The sequence below is a fragment of the Amia ocellicauda genome, chromosome 6 (genome assembly GCF_036373705.1).
Source record: "Amia ocellicauda isolate fAmiCal2 chromosome 6, fAmiCal2.hap1, whole genome shotgun sequence".
Lineage (NCBI taxonomy): Eukaryota > Metazoa > Chordata > Actinopteri > Amiiformes > Amiidae > Amia > Amia ocellicauda.
Genome location: NC_089855.1, coordinates 39,240,471 through 39,262,250, shown reverse-complemented (window position 1 = coordinate 39,262,250; position 21,780 = coordinate 39,240,471). Strand labels below are relative to the sequence as shown.

At 39.0% G+C, this 21,780-nt stretch overlaps 1 protein-coding gene across 1 annotated transcript in view; it reads left to right on the top strand.

The window, feature by feature from the left end:
- rac2 (Rac family small GTPase 2) overlaps window positions 1–21,780 on the top strand; it is a 43,281-nt gene that overhangs the window by 6,975 nt on the left and 14,526 nt on the right. Inside the window, exons 2-4 of the mRNA XM_066707112.1 lie at window positions 14,111–14,182; window positions 15,318–15,435; window positions 16,850–16,912. Coding sequence (XP_066563209.1) covers window positions 14,111–14,182; window positions 15,318–15,435; window positions 16,850–16,912 — 253 coding nt within the window. The remainder of the gene's footprint in view (window positions 1–14,110; window positions 14,183–15,317; window positions 15,436–16,849; window positions 16,913–21,780) is intronic.

Genomic DNA, 21,780 nt, shown 5'->3' with positions numbered 1-21,780 from the left:
ATACTAGTATTCACTGCAAAAGGCTTTGTTGGTTAAATATATACTATTTCTACATCATCTTGTTGTTGTTGTTATAATAGTAATACAGATATTTTTAACATGAAGACAGTGACCATGCAGTTGAGTGGGAAAACTTCACAGTGGGAATCCTGCACAGTGGGAATCCTGCATGACCACATCAGACATCAGAGCTTGGAGGAACAGTGTGAGATGTCCAGGTGTCATTCACCTGCCATTCCGAGTGCAATCCATGTAGAATCTGCGTACGCTATTGTCAAGTGTGACCAAATAAATTAAGATGATTTTGTACTCTTAATATTTGGAAGGCTTTACGTAAGACATACACAGATGCTCTTTCATCTGGGAAAAAGGGGGCTTGTTAAGCTAATTAATGTCCCCCTCCAAAAATCAACACCTTAAGATACCTTCAGTAGTTTGGACAACCCTCTATAGTATCAGGTGAAGGACAGTAGTGTAGACGTAATTGAGTTTATTTGACTTTAACTCACTTGACCAAGGGAAGGATGACCTGGATAATTGGATGATGCCATGGGAACCCCATCCCCATGGTGTGTGGAGCCAAGGAGCTGCCGTGAAGGTGGAGACTGGGCAGATGGAGGGATGTTGTTGTTAATGTTTGAAGCAAACAGGGCAGCACTTTGTGAAGCAATGCATGGGAAAGGAGTTATGTTTTGTGGGGTTTATGATAGTATGTGTACAGGAGGCTGTATCAGATTGGTTGTGATTGGAGCAAGACTGATGCTAGCTTGGTGGTTATCCTCAAGAACTTTAGTTTAAAACTCCAGTATGTATACATGGGTTTAGTAGTTACATGTTAGCTGTGTGTTTATTTTCGTGGGACAAACAATGACTCACCCAGAAGTGATGAAGCTGTTAAAAGTCTGTAGGATGAAACAGTAAATGATTGATTGCATGCTGTAGTTAGAAAGGAAGGGTGTGGTTTGGAGAATTTAATTTTTCGCTCTCTTGTGCGATAGCATACGCGAGTTTTGGCCAAAACCAGATAAAAAACGGAGCTATCCTTGAATTGCACTTGACAAACTTCTATTCCGTTGTGTTCTTATTTCTATGTAGTAAAAAGTGGCTTCTGAAATTAGATCTAAATTAATCCACAACTGGGTACAGGTTTATAATTTTTGATTTGTTGTGGGCAGAGGCATATTCTCATTTGGTCTGTGCCAAAGTGCTAAATGATTGGGTTTTAAAACTGTGCTGTTGTTCACTGCTACAGTTTAACCCTAAAAAATAGCTACTGTACCCAATGAACAAGTTAATATTGTTAATCACTGCTCAGCACAGCTTAATACATATATTTATTAACAAACACCCTTATCCAAGTTGACTTACAATTGTTAAACTATATGAGATATTTACATACAACTACCTATTTATACAGCTGACATTTTACTGGAGCAATCTAGGTAAAGTACCTTGCTCAAGGCTACAACAGCGGTGTCCCCCAAAATCTGGGTGGGTACTACGACATGCACACTACACACAGACAACATTAAAAGATAAATAAATAAGCCTTCAACTAACAACATCACAAAGTATAATCTGGAATGTCATTGTGTAAACTCATTACAGCAAAGGTCACAATTGACACACATGGCTGGGCAAAAGTTTGGGACATTTTGCCTTTTTCAACTCCAATGCATAAGGAAATTAAAATTTTGCATTCACTGCAAATACAGCTTGATGAAGAAGAAATTCCTATTCAAAATGCTGTATCGAAATTGGATGAAAACAATATACTTTTGTATGAACTAAAAGCAAGCGTTCACCCCTTTCTCATCCTACAACACCAAAACACTGCAAGATCATCTACATTGTGGTGTGGATTCCTTTCTTCCTTTTTTCATTAGCCAAATAGTTCCACACAGCTTCAGTGATATTGAGATGTGGGCTTTGAGGGGGTAATTCCATCCATCGAAGGATTCACGTTTCCTTCCACTGCAAATTAAGTAGTACATTTTTAGTTTCCTTATGCATCAAAGGAGAAAAAGGCAAAATGTCTAAGAATTTTGGACAGCAATATGTGTAGTTAAGTAAATATACAGTTGAAAGGAACATGTTAATAACCTGCCACAATGGCATTTGTTGATTGATATTTGTTGAATACATATATTTATCAATGATAACTTTTCAATTGCAGCTTAGAAAGCAGCTGAGTATCACAGGGATATAATTAACTCATTCAGGGGAAGTTGCACTGTAAAAAGAGGCAGGAGACATACACAGTTCCCTTTAATGACACATATATACAGAGAAATTAAAACAAATGACAAAGGAGTGATTCTCTTTTAGCTCAAACATTTATTTTACATTTTTATGAAGGGCATCAGACTGCAGTTGCTTTAGAGCACTGTACAAGTTAAACAGACTGAAAAGAGCAAAAACGTATCAATTACAATCAAATTGTTTATAATTAAAATTACGAACAAAAAAAGTGAGATAATTATGTCAAGTGAATGGGGGTGATTATGTTTGACTTCCCACTTCCTTGTTTCAGAGGTGGGAGGGGTTCAAATTCTGAGCTGAGTAGAGGCAGTGAGCTTCAGTCACACTTGGGATTAATCATTAAAAATTGAAATGCTGGGGTTAATTAGATATTAATAAATAATCTAGCAATGTGTGCAGAATGGAGCCTATGGTGTTTTTTGTTTTTTTTATTAGATGCATCTTTACAGATTGATGAAATCGTAGCAAAAGCTGTATTATTCTGAGATTGAAGCCTATACAGTGGGGGAAAAAAGTATTTGATCCCCTGCTGATTTTGTATGTTTGCCCACTGACAAAGAAATGATCAGTCTATTATTTTAATGGTAGGTGTATTTTAGCAGTGAGAGACAGAATAACAACAAAAAAATCCAGAAAAACGCTTTTCAAAAACGTTATACATTGATTTGCATGTTAATGAGGGAAATAAGTATTTGACCCCTTCGACTTAGTACTTGATGGCAAAACTCTTGTTGGCAATCACAGAGGTCAGACATTTCTTGTAGTTGGCCATCAGGTTTGCACACATCTCAAGAGGGATTTTGTCCCACTCCTTTGCAGATCCTCTCCAAGTCATTAAGGTCTCGAGGCTGATGTTTGGCAACTCGAACCTTCAGCTCCCTCCACAGATTTTCTATGGGATTAAGGTCTGGAGACTGGCTAGGCCACTCCAGGACCTTAATGTGCTTCTTCTTGAGCCACTCCTTTGTTGCCTTGGCTGTGTGTTTTGGGTCATTGTCATGCTGGAATACCCATCCACGACCCATTTTCAATGCCCTGGCTGAGGGAAGGAGGTTCTCACCCAAGATTTGACGGTACATGGCCCCGTCCATCGTCCCTTTGATGCGGTGCAGTTGTCCTGTCCCCTTAGCAGAAAAACACCCCCAAAGCATAATGTTTCCACCTCCATGTTTGACGGTGGGGATGGTGTTCTTGGGGTCATTCCTCCTCCTCCAAACACGGCGAGTTGAGTTGATGACAAAGAGCTCGATTTTGGTCTCATCTGACCACAACACTTTCACCCAGTTCTCCTATGATTCATTCAGATGTTGGTAAACTTCAGACGGGCCTGTACATGTGCTTTCTTGAGCAGGGGGACCTTGTGGGCGCTGCAGGATTTCAGTCCTTCACGGCATAGTGTGTTACCAATTGTTTTCTTGGTGACTATGGTCCCAGCTGCCTTGAGATCATTAACAAGATCCTCCCGTGTAGTTCTGGGCTGATTCCTCACCGTTCTCATGATCATTGAAACTCCACGAGGTGAGATCTTGCATGGAGCCCCAGACCGAGGGAGACTGACAGTTATTTTGTGTTTCTTCCATTTGCGAATAATCGCACCAACTGTTGTCACCTTCTCACCAAGCTGCTTGGCGATGGTCTTGTAGCCCATTCCAGCCTTGTGTAGGTCTACAGTCTTGTCCCTGACATCCTTGGACAGGTCTTTGGTCTTGGCCATGGTGGAGAGTTTGGAATCTGATTGATTGATTGCTTCTGTGGACAGGTGTCTTTTATACAGGTAACGAGCCGAGACTAGGAGCACTCCCTTTAAGAGAGTGCTCCTAATCTCAGCTCGTTACCTGTATAAAAGACACCTGGGAGCCAGAAATCTTGCTGATTGATAAGGGATCAAATACTTATTTCCCTCATTAACATGCAAATCAATTTATAACTTTTTTGAAATGTGTTTTTCTGGATTATTTTGTTGTTATTCTGTCTCTCACTGTTAAAATACACCTACCATTAAAATTATAGACTGATTATTTCTTTGTCACTGGGCAAACTTACAAAATCAGCAGGGGATCAAATACTTTTTTCCCTCACTGTACTTTTTGGACTATATGGCCGAGATCAGCACCAATAATGCCTGGATTATGTAGCCCAGTTTGGGGCAAAGTCTGTCCAGCACATTTCAATAAAATCACTGGGAAGAAGACCTCCAGTTGAGTTTTATTTCTGCTGTCACTGAACCCTGATGTTAAATGCCTATGCTTGTATACAGTCAGTTAGTTTGGTTGACTTTCATTTTGAGTATTGGCTGCTCTGGCTATGACTCAAGGAAATTATTTTGATGGTGCTGCACTGGAGTCCCCTTCAATAAATGTTAGTGTGTACATTGCTGACTGCTATCTTTCCAGTGTGCATTGGTAATTATTACCACAGCAAATTAACTCTTTAACAACTTCATGTATGACTAAATCAGGAAAAAACCCTACATATCTCGTTAATTTCCTCCAAGCTCTGATGTTTAGCACATATATGACCTCCTAAATCCCAACCCTAGCCTGTAACCCTACCCCCTAACCTGAACACTATTATCAGAGCTCAGAGGAAGTGTGTGAGGCTGGACCATGGACACGATACCGAAAATCCCTGATATAGCACGTTACAGCTACAGCCCTTAACGCCACCCTTTACCTCACATGCCCACTGACAGGGACGTAGCCAAGGGGACATTGATGTAGTAGCTATCAAGGGACATCCGCTTCATTTTTTGAAAATATAATGGAAAAGCCACAAAGTAAAAAACACTAAAGTTGGGCCGAAGTGTTAAGGGAGACAAAAGTAAAGTCCCTTGAGTCAGATGCAGCCAAATATAGGAAGTTAACTGATGTATTTGGTCATAGTGCTGCTAGTACTGCCAATGCCAGCAATGTACATGTATTAGTGAAAACGAATTGGGTGGGTGGAAAGAGTTAAAATACTCTGACCTGCTCCTTGAATGTGACACAGCCTAAGCAGCATTCAGACATTTAAGTGAATGTGGCTTCACTGACACTTTTGCAGGTGGGACATTTGATACATTTTTTAATGAATAAGAATAGAGCTCCAGAACAACATAAAGGAAACAAATGCCACATTATAGACAAATGAACGAGTGTGTGTGTGTGTATGTGTGTGGGGGGGCCAGCCCATTTCTCCTGCACCCTGTCACATTAATCTCAAATCCATATTTTGATGGATTATTTTTAATGTGAAGAAACTTTTGTACACATACATGTTTGCTAAGCACATAGAAATGACCAAACTATGCTCGTTAGTAGTGTGTAGCACCTGGGACCCCAATGGGGGTGTTATGGAGAAAAACAAATAAAAAGGTGCAAACAGGTAAATATGATTAAAGTAATCAAAATGTGAAAAAAAAACATGCTGTGGGCTAAGACCGCAACAAGTGAAACATAAAAGAATGTGTTCAAGTTTCAACTTCATAAAATTAAACATTTTAGAAAAGAATTGTTCAGGAAAAATAGATCCATTTTGTGAGTTTAAGCTGTTCAAATGTTAAGCGTGGTACCCAGTGTTTGGGTACTATCCAGTTGGGCCAAAGTGGGGCCAGACTTGACAGCTACAACTGCAACAGTGCATGTGTGGGTGGTGATCAGTAGACCTGCTAAGATTGGCCAAATCGCTGTCCCAGCATTGCCCCAATGCTGACCAGCTCGCCTTTTCTTATCGCCGGTGTGTGAGCATCACCCTCTCTCACTTGCAGGGCAGATTCTGATGCTCTCACACCTTATCTTCTAATTCACATCTCGGTTTTCAAAGAGGAAATATAACCACCGACACACTAGCCCCCACCAACCTCCTTCTTAGCCTAGCATCCTGTAAATCATGTGATCTTTCTTGTCACTATGGTTACACGGCCACAGTAACCGTGGACCGCCCCCTCCCCCTCGCTAGGAGGTTGAGAAATTGAGTCTTAGGTTGAGTCAGCCTTTTACCATTTGCCTCAGTATACTATAACTATAAAGCAGTCCCCTATAATTCAATAGCTAAATCCACTGTTCCAGTTCCAAAAATGTTATATTGTGCAATATTTGTTATAAATTATTGTTCAGTGAACAAATAATTCCATCATAAACTGACTACCCAAGAGATGTGAAGTGACAGTCAACAGATGTGCTGGACACCACTGAAAATAGTCTGGTAGTTGTTAGTTATGCTTTTGCTGTTCTTGATTAATCCAAGTTACTAGTATGGTTAGTTCCCTGTGGAAATTAAGCAGCAGTGTAGGCACTCCGTTTTTGAAAGGCTTGCCCTCTTATGGTCAGGAGGAAAATCAACATGCAATTCCCACATCTTTCAGCTGCCGTCCATCTCTGTAAGGATTGGCTTTTATTTTTCCCATGTGATTATTAAAAAAATAAAAAAATAATAATAATATATATATATATATATATATATATATACACACACACACACACACACACACAGTGAGGGGAAAAAAGTATTTGATCCCCTGCTGATTTTGTACGTTTGCCCACTGACAAAGAAATGATCAGTCTATAATTTTAATGGTAGGTGTATTTTAACAGTGAGAGACAGAATAACAACAAAAAAATCCAGAAAAAAACGCATTTCAAAAAAGTTATAAATTGATTTGCATGTTAATAAGGGAAATAAGTATTTGATCCCCTATCAATCAGCAAGATTTCTGGCTCCCAGGTGTCTTTTATACAGGTAACGAGCTGAGATTAGGAGCACTCTCTTAAACGGAGTGCTCCTAATCTCAGCTCATTACCTGTATAAAAAACACCTGTCCACAGAAGCAATCAATCAATCAGATTCCAAACTCTCCACCATGGCCAAGACCAAAGAGCTGTCCAAGGATGTCAGGGACAAGAGTGTAGACCTACACAAGGCTGGAATGGGCTACAAGACCATCGCCAAGCAGCTTGGTGAGAAGGTGACAACAGTTGGTGCGATTATTCGCAAATGGAAGAAACACAAAATAACTGTCAGTCTCCCTCGGTCTGGGGCTCCATGCAAGATCTCACCTCGTGGAGTTTCGATGATCATGAGAACGGTGAGGAATCAGCCCAGAACTACACGGGAGGGTCTTGTTAATGATCTCAAGGCAGCTGGGACCATAGTCACCATGAAAACAATTGGTAACACACTACGCCGTGAAGGACTGAAATCCTGCAGCGCCCGCAAGGTCCCCCTGCTCAAGAAAGCACATGTACAGGCCCATCTGAAGTTTGCCAATGAACATCTGAATGATTCAGAAGAGAACTGGGTGAAAGTGTTGTGGTCAGATGAGACCAAAATCGAGTTCTTTGGCATCAACTCAACTCGCCGTGTTTGGAGGAGGAGGAATGACCCCAAGAACACCATCCCCACCATCAAACATGGAGGTGGAAACATTATGCTTTGGGGGTGTTTTTCTGCTAAGGGGACAGGACAACTGCACCGCATCAAAGGGACGATGGACGGGGCCATGTACCGTCAAATCTTGGGTGAGAACCTCCTTCCCTCAGCCAGGGCATTGAAAATGGGTCGTGGATGGGTATTCCAGCATGACAATGACCCAAAACACACAGCCAAGGCAACAAAGGAGTGGCTCAAGAAGAAGCACATTAAGGTCCTGGAGTGGCCTAGCCAGTCTCCAGACCTTAATCCCATAGAAAATCTGTGGAGGGAGCTGAAGGTTCGAGTTGCCAAACGTCAGCCTCGAGACCTGGGGCAAAATCCCTCCTGAGATGTGTGCAAACCTGGTGGCCAACTACAAGAAAAGTCTGACCTCTGTGATTGCCAACAAGGGTTTTGCCACCAAGTACTAAGTTGAAGGGGTCAAATTCTTATTTCCCTCATTAACATGCAAATCAATTTATAACTTTTTTGAAATGTGTTTTTCTGGATTTTTTTGTTGTTATTCTGTCTCTCACTGTTAAAATACACCTACCATTAAAATTATAGACTGATCATTTCTTTGTCAGTGGGTAAACGTACAAAATCAGCAGGGGATCAAATACTTTTTTCCCTCACTGCATATATATATATATATATCAGCACACAAACCTGACACATGTTTGGGAGAGTATAGAATTAATACTACAGTTGTGGAGCACTGTCATTTAAAAAGTCTCATTATAACATTTAGAGGGGGTGACAGATTACATACAAAAACTCTCCTTGCATATTTTCTCCCCACTAAAAACTGAAGTTGAATATGATCAAATCACTAATTATTTGGTATAGCACCCTGTGCAAGGTAGCCACACTGCACTCCATACATCTTAACGATTAAAACGAGGAGTAGAAAGAAAATATTAGGCACAGAGGAGAGAAAAACTAAAACTGCTAGGGGACGACAGACTGTTATAGGAGAAAATAATGATCTGGGGGTCCACAGCTTAAGGTCGTGTAACAATATATGGTTCAAAAATGCGTCTTATTATAACTGATATTTATTAAATTCCTCCATGTCTGTTTCAGAAGCAACCTAACCATTTCTAAGCAACCGTTGTGTTTTTTTTTATTTAACTTTCAGTACCCGGACACAAACCTGGGGTCAATAGCAAATTTTGAACATTTTGAAAAAGGAAAAAGATAAATAATTTCACACACAATTAAATGTCCCTCCAAACATGATTTTTGTAATTACAAGCAAACATTTTGATCACCTGACCTTTTTAATCTATATAATTGTGATCAAAGAGTGATCGTGCATTCCCCAAGTTTTGTGCGTGGTCTTTAGAACATTCTACTCTTCTAAATAAGGGCAGCTCCATCCCCAGATATCTTAAAATCTCTATCAAAATCTGAATTTTTAACCATGGCTTAAAACTGTTTTGTTTTGTGTGCAATTTGATTTGTTTTACATTGTATTGTAGTAGGGCTGTTATATTTATGTTTTTGATTCATGCATTTTTTTTCGCGATTCCTGAAAGGCACTACATTATAAATATTATTAATTGATCAATTACAGTTAATTTTCACGCTGAGACTTCAATATTCAACAAACATCTGATGTTCCACATGTTAATATTGCCCACTGACAATAACATCCTGTTTGGCTAACAAAATATCACTATAACTCACTCCAGGTCTGCCTTCACATTCATTTTAAATTTAAAATAATAACAGAGGCATATAATACTAAATTAATTTTCTCTTTGCTTGATTAAATACATTTACATGTGGTTGGCTGCATCGCATACTTTCATCATTACAAAACCCTTGGACAGTAGGTTTCTAGTCTCTCACCAGAGTCCCCACGCCTATGTTTCTTACTCATTAAAGCTGGAGCTCCAGAAAATGACAAACTAATGCTACGAGGTCTTAATGATGACGGGGAAAGCGTGTAGTTAAAACTGGTATCTCAGTTTGACAAGTAGGAGCACTTCAAAACCATGATATATCATGATGATATAAGCAATACCGAGGTGTGTCCATATGAAATGGCATAATCTACAATGTATGTGTACATACATATACACACACACACACACACACACACAAACACACACAGTACTGTGCAAAAGTTTTAGGCAGGTGTGAAAAAATGCTGTAAAGGAAGAATGCTTTCAAAAAATAGACATGTGAATAGATTATATTTATCAATAACAAAATGCAAAGTGGGTGAACAGAAAAAAAAAAAAATCTACATCAAATCAATATTTGGTGTGACCACTCTTTGCCTTCAAAACAGAATCAATTCTTCTAGGTACACTTGCACACAGTCAGGGATTTTTTAGGAGTATACTCAGGTGTAACGATCACACTGCACAACTGTTAAGCAGCAGCACTGTCCTCCAAACGGAGTGATTAGTGGCCTATTTTATAAACCGTTAAACTACATCAGCAAGGGTGACAAACGGCAAACTCAGGGACGTCAATTGTGTCAATTCTTAACAGTTACAGTTTATTGTGGGGATTCAGTATGACTAAAACAGAAATGGGATAGATAGGAAAGAAACCATGAAATAAGTAAAGGGTAGAAGGTAAGACAAGAAAAATGACTATAGGATAAAGATAGAGAAGAGTTTTTAATTGATATACGGTAATGGATTTGGTAAAAGGTAGAAAAGTACTGGGAATATAATGAGAAAAAAGAAAGAATAAAGTGTTGAGCTGAAGAAGGAGCCCACAACACTCACTAACATTCAGACCCTCCACAGACAGACAACCCAACAAACATACAATCTAGAAAACAATTAGATAAATGGGATTGAAATGGATGCAGTCCAGGAAATGTAATTGGGAACAGGCTGAAGAAAAGTAACAAAATAACAGTGAAATGAACTGTGCTGCAAAGTAAGTGTTGATGAAAATGATCATGGAGAAACAAACCAATGGCAACGGAATGGAGTGAGCTCACCCAGCAGAAGTCCAGTGAAAATAGCAATGAAGGTTGAGGAGATTGATTGGAAAAATTGAGAGTGTTGCAATGGTCTTGGGGAATAGTCCAGGAATGATGAGTGAAGGTGAATGCAGCAGTTGTGAGGGAAGTCCAAAACAAACTGTAACACAACACTCGACAGGATCCCACTCAAGACAAAACAATAAACAGCTACATAAACAACAGTGCTAATAGAAAACAAAAAACAAAGAAGTATATAGATATCTGAATGCACTGTTGGTAGGTTTGATCAGAGTTAACACAATAGAAATAGGATGATGTGGAAAGGTTTGCAGAACAACAATAATAATGGAGTCAACCCAGCTGACTGCCCTACTAAACAGGTGCTGCCTAGGCTGTGATTGGATAATGGAATATATGAATGAGCCAATGGGGGAAGAGATAGAACCAGAGGACTGTGGGAAGTGAAGTTTTTACCTGGCCAGGCTACTGTCTCTAGTTAAAGGGACAAGTAGGTAGCTGACCTCTCCATCTCGATCCCCTTGGAATCCACCACACTCTCTCCTTCGTCTTCCGCTAAAAATCTCGGAGTCACCCTCGATCCTGCGCTCTCTTACACCCAGCACATCACCACACTGACATGCACCTGTAGATTCTTCCTGAGCAACATACGCCGAGTTCGTCCCTTCCTCACCGACTACTCGACGCAGCTGCTCGTCCCGTCACTGGTCCTGTCTAGCCTGGACTACTGCAACTCCCTCCTGGCCCGCCTACCTGCAACTACTACCCGCTCCAGCTCATCCAGAACTCTGCGGCTCGTCTGATATTCTCTCTGCGCCGTTTTGCACACGCTACTCCACTCCTACGCTCCCTCCACTGGCTCCCGATACCGGCACGCATTCAGTTCAAGAGATTGACCCTCACCTACCGCTGTCTCGACCACACTGCACCGAGTTACCTTCAGACACTCGTCTCTCCATACATCCCCTCCAGACCACTCCGGTCTTCCAGTGCCAGAAGACTAACTCTACCTCCTCTCCACTCCCCTTCCACCTTCTCATCCCTGGTCCCTAAATGGTGGAACGACCTTCCCACTGAAGTCAAAACAGCAGTCCTCGACCTCATTCCGGCGCTTACTCAAGACACATCTTTTCAGACAGTACTTATAATATTAGTCCTTTTAATCCCTGTTAGATAGCAATTCACAGAGTTTTATTATGCTTCTTGCGTTCTTGATTGTTTTCCTCCTTGCTCCCTTTCCCGTAGCCCTTGACTGTGACCCTACATCTTGACAGCACTTTACCGTCCAGGATGTATGACCTCACTTACTGTACTTGCCTGTGTAAATTGGAAGTTGTAAAATGTATTATATTTTGTATTGCTATGTTTTATGTAAATTGAATTTGTAATGATTGATGCCTTAACTGTATTTTTGCACTTTGTTTTGCACTTATGTTGTAAGTCGCCCTGGATAAGGGTGTCTGCCAAGAAATGAAAATAAATAAATAAATAAATAATAGTAATAGTGCAAAATACATGCTTATTTATTTACACTGTGCGCTGGTCCTCAAAACCAAAATACATACAAAAACATCCTCTCGAGCATGGCATCACATATCTTACTCCTGAAGAATGCTATAGACACAGCAGCACCACAGTATGTTTTGGTGCATGATTCAGTATTTGTTGCATAGCTCACAATGTTTCCTATATGGTTGTTTGCCAAACATGGTCAGCTTTGTATAGTTTACAAAAAACTGTCATTTTGCAGAAATCTCTTGAAAATGAATAATTATAGGTTGTGCCAAAGATTTGTTTTCGCAAATGAGGTCAAATGTTACAAGAAGAACATTTCTAATAAAAAATGTCAGTCATTTATGTATGTAAGCATTTATTTTTATTTATTTATATATAAATATATAAATATAGAATGCACATTACTGAATGGCATGGCAACACACAGTTGACTCCACCATCCCCTGTCTCAACTCAGACCTATCAAAGATTAATTATTAGAGCTTTCTTTCGACTGAATCAGTGTTACATGAACCCTGAAAATCCATAATGCATGAGTAAGTAGAGTTTAATGAGCAGTATGTATTACACTACATGAATCACAGAATACATTTTTTATTTCGATTGAAGGATGTTGATATATCCCTCTCCAGCTCTCTCTATATGTAAATATGATGTAGAAAAAAAGCTAGGCATGTCTTAAACCTAATTGGGAGAATCTGAAACTAAACAGGCAGCGTCCACATTTCCTGCAAGTACATTTGGTGTTTGTCTTCTAAAAGGGCAAGGCGCCTGTCCAGAGTTACTAGTTGAATCATTTTGTTAGGGGCTGTGTAAATTGATCTTTCAGTGCTCTTACTGCTGCCTAAACATTCCTACATTTTGCCTTGTAGCACAGACACAATGCTCCCCTTTTTGAAAGTTGTTTCTGTACATTCCACACATCATGTCAGTGCTTGCACAAATTTCTCTGGCTTTTTTTCTCTGGAATTTTAACTTCACCCCCCCAACCCACCTTTAATGAAAATAACATAGCCACTACCAGCTAACTCCATGTCAGGGCAGAAAAAAATAATTACACAAACAGTTTGCACACTGTTGCTCTCACTTCCTGCGTAGAGAGTAATGTGATTAATGAAAGTGTTTGAACTGATCCAGTACTTTTGTCACTCATCTACAAACATCAGCTACTGAAGCCATAGCACACATTAAAGTACATGTTGACATACAATGCGGATGTTCTGAGCAATGCTACAATGTCTGTTTGTTTTGGTAATTGTCCAGAAAATAAATAAATGTGAAGTCACAATCATAGGAGGGAATTATGAGAACGGTGATGATGATATAATTTATTGTTTTTATTTATTAATCCAGTCCTTGTGAGGACTGGAATCCCTCCCCTAGCCCCACATTGGATGTTAACTATTTGTACTGACAGTAAAAAAAATAAAAATAGTAATGGGCAATTCTAATTATGGAAAGAATGATCAAGCAAGTCTGGACAGGAGCAGGATGAGGAGAAGCTGCACAGCAAAGAAGTGTTGGAAATAAACCCCTCACCTTTTTATACCAGCTTAGGAGCTTCAGTCACAGCTTTCCATTGTATAGCTGTTATGTCAATGAAGGGTTCAGCTGGAGTCAGAGGACACCAGCTGACACAGTTGTAAAAGTGCCATAGGATGTGTGCGCCTTTAACAGGATTGGACTGGGGTTGTAGAATCATTTATGCAGTAGTTTCCTATGAGTGCCTTCAGTATGCTTTACTACACTGGGCCCTAGGAATATATCATGAGATACCTAGATAAATGTTTCTAAGGCATGTCGACCATGAAAATGTTCTAAGGCATGTTTATGATGTAGTGTGTAGTGCAGCAGTGCTACATTTTGGCAACACTGAAGCTCCCATGTAAACACAGCCAATGAATGAACCTCAGTACAGACACATGCATGTAATCAATGCTAAAATCTCTTCTTTCTTTGCTCCCTTTCCAGGGCTGTGGGAAAGACTTGTCTCCTCATCAGTTACACCACCAATGCCTTCCCGGGAGAATACATTCCTACAGTGTGAGTAGTATTTGTGTACCTGTATACCAGATCCAGCCTATACACTGTTATCAGCAACACTGCACTGTTACTGCACTGCACTGAGTACCTGGCATTGCTTAAATCTTCCTGAAGTATTTAATTCATTTGGCTTTTCTACATTCTTTACTGTTAATTCTGAATATCTTTTTTATTGTATTTTGCTATGATTGTGGCACTGTTGTTATACTTGTTTTCCTTCCTTCCTTCCTGTGCTTTATATTTGGTAATGAACAGTGTTGTATAATAATTATAATTATTATTATAATAATTAATATAATTTTCCTGTTACTTTTTACCATAATAAATACTTCTCTTAATAAACCCATTTATAGCTAATAAGGTAACCTAATAAAAAGGCTATGAAATTAACAACCAAAGCCGATTAATTGGGCAAGTTGTAAAAACTGTAGAAATACTTTATTTTAATAGGTATTAATTACGTAAAAAGATCACTAATTTTGCAATGAATGAATTAATTAATTTTTGTAAAGACCTTTTAAACAAATAACCCAGAAAAGGAAGAAGTAAAAATAAACTTGTATTGGAACATATTCAAATGCTGAATTTAAAACAAATATTATTCCTACTTTAATTTCCCTTAAAAAAATATTGTCAATGTAACATATTGATAGTGACATCTTTTCATCTGTTTGGGAGGTGGACAGCCTCTAGCCTAGAAGCAGAAGTATCCAACAAGGAAAGCAGCTCCTTAGCTCATTCCTAGTGAGTGGTTTCAGATGGCCTTATACTTATGGTCAGTTCATCGCTCCCATAGCCAATCGAATCTCGGTCCAAGTATACTCTTATTTGCCTTCAACTGCATATGTCTATTGGAGTTGTCTGAATGTCTGAAACGTTGAAAATGTGCAATTTGGAGCAGAAGTGTTGTGCAGAGCAAATTATATGAAAGTTTTCAGTTGATGGAACCTAATAATCTTCCAACTATTTTAGTTTCTTTGAATGTCAGTAAGCAGTTGTGTGTTACAGTAGCCCTGTTAAAATAGTAGGATTTATGAATGTATGTCATGTTAAAAATGGAAGAACAGACGCTGAATAGTTTTCTAGTTTCGGTATTGTTTTTGTTTTTTCTAATGTCCGTTGTTTTTCTCTCCAGCTTTGATAACTACTCTGCCAATGTGATGGTTGATAGCAAACCAGTTAACTTGGGTCTCTGGGATACAGCAGGACAAGAGGACTACGACAGACTAAGGCCACTATCTTACCCACAGACAGTAAGACAAACTACTTACAGAACAAGTCAACGTACTGATTTTTGCTGAGGGTAGTGTACAACAGTGTTGGGGTCATTACTGATAAAAAGTAATATATTAATCATTATTCATTTATTGAGGAAAGTGATAATATTAGTATTACAGTATTAGCCTACATATTAGTTCATTTAAAATATAGTGCATTATATTACTCGTTATATTACCCACTACATTCATCCTTTTGCCCTGCGAAACAATATGACTAATCGCCATAGTCTGGTAATGCATTTTTTAAATGTATGCCAAACATATAAACTGTAATTTAAGGGTCAGTGGCACAAAAATGATAGACAGTTACTCCAATGACCAATGTCAGCACTTCCTGTGTGGGCATAGCTTAGTTAAGCTTTGTGAGTCTGACGACAGGAGCATGTACGCAAGGAAGGGTTATATTCTCTATACCGGGGGGCTATTCTTTTCATTACCAAACAGTCCTAGTGGTGCCACTACATGGACATTAAATGCTGTGCGTACTTGCATAGTGATTTTGATATGGTTCACATGAGTAAATAAGTCTTATTGAATTTACTGCTACTTGCTTCTGATTTAAACACCACATAATTTACATATAATGTAGCGAGAAAACTGTTGTTTATATTTTACGGAAAGTATCTGTAATATTATGACTAAAATGAAAACTCTAACACGTTATATTAACTTGTTATTAAGACAAGTAATATTATTATATTAACAACAGTACAGTCATCACAGCATATGTATTTATTATATATAAAATGTAAAAATAGGCATTTATTTATGTATTTGTTTATTTAATAATTTTATAGTATAAGTCCTATTTGGACATTTAAACTACCATCTGGTATGAAATACAGTACAGGTGTCTGTTCAGGAGTTAGTTGAAGTCATAGCAGAAGTGTGAACATTGTTACGTGCACAAAGCAAGCATGATTACCAACAGTAGGGAAGTGGTTAAAAGTGAGGTAATTAGAAATGTAGGAATTATATATATACGTATTTTATTTTAATTACCGAATAAACACAAAAAAAATTGTCTATTGTTTGATGATGCAAAGTGTGTTTGCTTTATCAAGTTCTGGAGCTCTGCTAGAAACAATTCATAAATCATTTCCAATTGAAGGATCCCAGTCAGAGTTTCAGTCAGTCAGGTAGACAGTCAATGTATAAGTCAAGTAGACACTCAGTGTATCAGTATCAGTATCAGTCAGGCTTTCAGCTTTAACTACATGACTGGAGCAGTTTGTTCCAGACCTCCAGCAAATCTTTGTGATTTTCTCATGTTTGTCCATCTCATGTTAGCCTTTCAATCCCTGAATCAAGACTACTGGGTTAAACAAAATTGCAATGACACTTCTAGTAACACAGCATGTGTGTCTGTGTGTCCCGTTTCTTTCAGGATGTGTTCCTTATCTGCTTCTCCCTGGTGAGCCCGGCATCTTATGAGAATGTTAGAGCTAAGGTGAGTGAATGCTACATGGTGTGAGTGTGTTTGTTTATTGGTTTGTTTACACTGGACAATAATGGCTGCATATTCATACTGAACTACTGAACTGAAAGTCATTAAACACTTTTGTCACACTTAGAGGATGTACAAGGAACAAACACTTCAGGGGAAAATTAAGAGGAAACTGACCTTTTATGACGTTTTATGCAATTGGCTCACTGGATATATTGTAAATAACCAGTTTCTCTTTACATTAATGGCTGCAAGTTCCTAATGAGCTAATATCTAAATACCATAGAAAGCACCTGGCTATGCCACATAATTAATTTGAGCTCTGATGTTGAACACCTGTCAGGGACTATAGGCTTACATATAGGGCAGTAGTGTGGAGTAGTAGTTAGAGCTGTGGACTGTTGAGGACAGGGTGTGGGTTCAATCGCACGTGAGGGCACTATTGTTGTACCCTTGAGCAAGGTACTTTACCTAGATTGCCCAGCTATATAAATGGGTAAATATGATATCTTGTAATAACTGGAAAAAAGGGTTTCTGCTTAGAAATATCTTTTAAGTATATAAATTGTCAACCTATGTATGTTAAGGAGAAAACATGCATAATCTTAACTTTAGAAAAGCAAACCTTGAAGGTATGAGGCAGGGTTTGTACTGGTGCTTGAAATCCTTGAAAATGCTTGAATTTTAAGGGGGTAGTTTCAAGGTTGTGAAAGTGCTTGAATTTTGAATAAACTGCTTGAAAGTGCTGGAATTTTGTGACGATATATACATATATAAAATTTGCTAATCACTGTCATAATAAATCGGCAGTCTGATTAAATGAATTAACTTCGGGATATAACTACTGTGGTTGGAGAGAGCCAGTTGATTGCAAATACGACTCCTGTTTAATGGGCTGCGAGTGTGAGCCGCTGAGACAGCGCGGCATCAGCGCCCAGTGTTGCAAATATGCCGGAATGCTGCCGTTTTAAAGAGAGGTGGCTCGATACAATTAAATATAAATTATACACTATGGTTAAAAAAAGGTCCACATTTGCGGACAGCATTGTAAGGTTTGCAAGAAAAAGATTCAAGTTTTCACTCAGTTGAGTTATGCCAAAAGTAAACGGCAGGGAATTTTCCATAATTTCTAGACGTGAATGGCCACTATTGGAATGTATTCGATGGTTTGCTGACAATTCCTCATTCTGTGCGCATCCATGCGTCTGCATATTTGCGTCATGTGTGCGCGCACGCACTGTCGATCATGAGTTTTGAATTTTTGTTAAGTTGCTTAATTTTGTGTATTATTAAGACTTAAAAATAGTGTATAGGTTTTCTACAAGTATATAATGTAATAATTGTGCTTGTGTATTTAAATAATCAATGTAAATTAGACAAAATAAACATATAAAAGTACTAGAATAAGCCTTTATTTTTCAGACATGCACAGCAGTAAGCACAACCGCAACCAAGAGACGGAATACTAAGAATAACGGTTGCATATTGATCATTGTACATGAAATACAGTCAATAAACATGTTTAAAACAATTGTCACTAAAGCTTTCACTCAAACTGAAGTTGCTGTGTACTGGTGTTCACTAATTTTGACTGATTGCAAGATTGAATTATATTGATTTAATATCAGCCAGATTTTACACATTTACAGATTTAACACAATGCCAAGTGTACATGAAGGCTCCCATAAAACATTTTTGGTGTTAGAGCATAATAACATCTACAGTGAGGGGAAAAAAGTATTTGATCCCCTGCTGATTTTGTATGTTTGCCCACTGACAAAGAAATTATCAGTCTATAATTTTAATGGTAGGTGTATTTTAACAAAATCCAGAAAAACACATTTCAAAAAAGTTATAAATTGATTTGCATATTAATGACGGAAATAAGTATTTGACCCCTTCGACGTTTCTTGTAGTTCGGCACCAGGTTTGCACACATCTCAGGAGGGATTTTGTCCCACTCCTCTTTGCAGATCCTCTCCAAGTCATTAAGGTTTCGAGGCTGACGTTTGGCAACTCGAACCTTCAGCTCCCTCCACAGATTTTCTATGGGATTAATTTCTGGAGACTGAATAGGCCACTCCAGGACCTTAATGAGCTTCTTCTTGAGCCACTGCTTTGTTGCCTTGGCTGTGTGTTTTGGGTCATTGTCATGCTGGAATACCCATCCACGACCCATTTTCAATGCCCTGGCTGAGGGAAGGAGGTTCTCACCCAAGATTTGATGGTACATGGCCCCGTCCATCGTCCCTTTGATGCGGTGCAGTTGTCCTGTCCCCTTAGCAGAAAAACACCCCCAAAGCATAATGTTTCCACCTCCATGTTTGACGGTGGGGATGGTGTTCTTGGGGTCATTCCTCCTCCTCCAAACACGGAGTTGAGTTGATGCCAAAGAACTCGATTTTGGTCTCATCTGACCACAACACTTTCACCCAGTTCGCCTCTGAATCATTCAGATGTTCATTGGCAAACTTCAGATGGGCCTGTACATGTGCTTTCTTGAGCAGGGGGACCTTGCGGGTGCTGCAGGATTTCAGTCCTTCACAGCGTTAGTGTTTTCTTGGTGACTATGGTCCCAGCTGCCTTGAGATCATTAACAAGATCCTCCCGTGTAGTTCTGGGCTGATTCCTCACCGTTCTCATGATCATTGAAACTCCACGAGGTGAGATCTTGCATGGAGCCCAGATCAAGGGAGACTGACAGTTATTTTGTGTTTCTTCCTTTTGTAAATAATTGCACCAACTGTTGTCACCTTCTCACCAAGCTGCTTGGCGATGATCTTGTAGCCCATTCCAGCCTTGTATAGGTCTACAATCTTGTTCCTAACATCCTTGGACAGCTCTTTGGTCTTAGCCATGGTGGAGAGTTTGGAATCTGATTGATTGATTGCTTCTGTGGACAGGTGCCTTTTATACAGGTAACGAGCTGAGATTAGGAGCACTCCGTTTAAGAGAGTGCTCCTAATCTCAGCTCGTTACCTGTATAAAAGACACCTGGGAGCCAGAAATCTTGCTGACTGATAGGGGATCAAATACTTATTTCCCTCATTAACATGCAAATCAATGTATAACTTTTTTTGAAATGCGTTTTTCTGGATTTTTTTGTTGTTATTCTGTCTCTCACTGTTAAAATACACCTACCATTAAAATTGTAGACTAATCATTTCTTTGTCAGTGGGCAAACGTACAAAATCAGCAAGGGATCAAATATTTGTTTCCCTGGATGGATGGTTATATTTTAAGAATCTACTGCTTGAGGCTCAATAGAAATTTGTACCACAACTTAGTAAATTGAGGACCAAAATAATTGGCCAAAATGGTTTAATAGAGGTATGCAAAAAAATATCAAGAGAAAGAAAATGTTGTATAGCGCATACAAAAGGGATAGAGATGAAACTACATACAAAGAATATGTTGAACTTAAGAAAGGGATCAGGAAAGCAAAGAGGGAAATAGAAAGAAACATAGCTCTTGGAGCTAAAACTTTCACTAAAATTTTCAATACTATAACAGCAAGAGGTCAATAAAGGAAGAAGTGAAACAGATAAAGGGCAAAAATGGAAGTATCTTGGAAAACAAACAAGATATGGCAAATTATCCAAATGAGTATTTCACAGAGGTTTTTACAAAAGACAAAAAACAGATAACATGTCACAGGTTAACAATCAGTCCAGTCAAACCCTAAGAGAGATCAGGATACATGAGGAGGAGGTACTAAAAGGACCTGGGCCAGATGGTATTTTTCCAACAGTACTTGGGAAGTTATTTTTAGGCTGCTAACTCAAATATTCCAAATGACACTTAGAACAGGGGATGTGCCAACTGACTGGAAGACAGCAAATGTCATACCAATCCACAAGAAAGGGGACAAAACTGAGCCAGAAAATTACAGACCAATCAGTCTCACCTGCGTCACTTGTAAAATGTTGGAAAAAATGATTAGACAGAACATAGAGGAGCATCATGGTAGTCAACATGGGTTTAGACGAGGCAGATCATGTCTTACTAATTTATTAGACTTTTTTGAACATGCAACTGCAGCTGTAGATCACGTGAATGCATATGGTATGATATACTTAGATTTCCAAAAAGCTTTTGATAAGGTTCCACACCAAAGACTGATCCTCAAATTGGAAGCTGTAGGCATTCAGGGTAATGTAAGTAGATGGATTATGAACTGGTTGATGTATAGGAAACAGAGGGTGTCGATTAGAGGAGTTGCTTCTAACTGGAGTGAGGTTGTTAGTGGAGTTACACAGGGATCAGTACTAGGGCCTTTGCTTTTTCTAATCTATATTAATGATCTGGATTCTGGGATAGTTAGCAAACTTGTCAAATTTGCAGATGATACTAAAATAGGTGGCACAGCAGATACAATCTCGGTAGCACAGGCTATTCAAAGAGACTTGGATAATATTCAGTTGTGGGCCAACACCTGGCAGATGAAATTCAATGTGGACAAGTGCAAGGTAATACATGCAGGTAACAAAAATGTCCACTATAAATACTCTATGGGAGGAATAGACCTAGATGAAGTAATGCATGAGAAGACCTAGAAGTCTATGTGGACTCCTCACTTTCTCCATCCAAGCAATGTGGGGAAGCAATAAAAAAGGCAAACAGAATGTTAGGATATATTGTCAAAAGTGTAGAATTTAAAACAAGGGAAGTAATGGTAAGACTGTACAATGCACTAGTTAGACCTCATCTGGAATACTGTGTACATTTCTGGGCTCCACACTTCAAGAAAGATATCACTGCTCTAGAGGCAGTTCAGAGAAGAGCAACCAGACTTATTCCAGGTCTGAAGGGAATGTCCTACTCGGAGAGACTGAGGGAACTGAACATTTTCACCCTGGAACAGAGGCGAC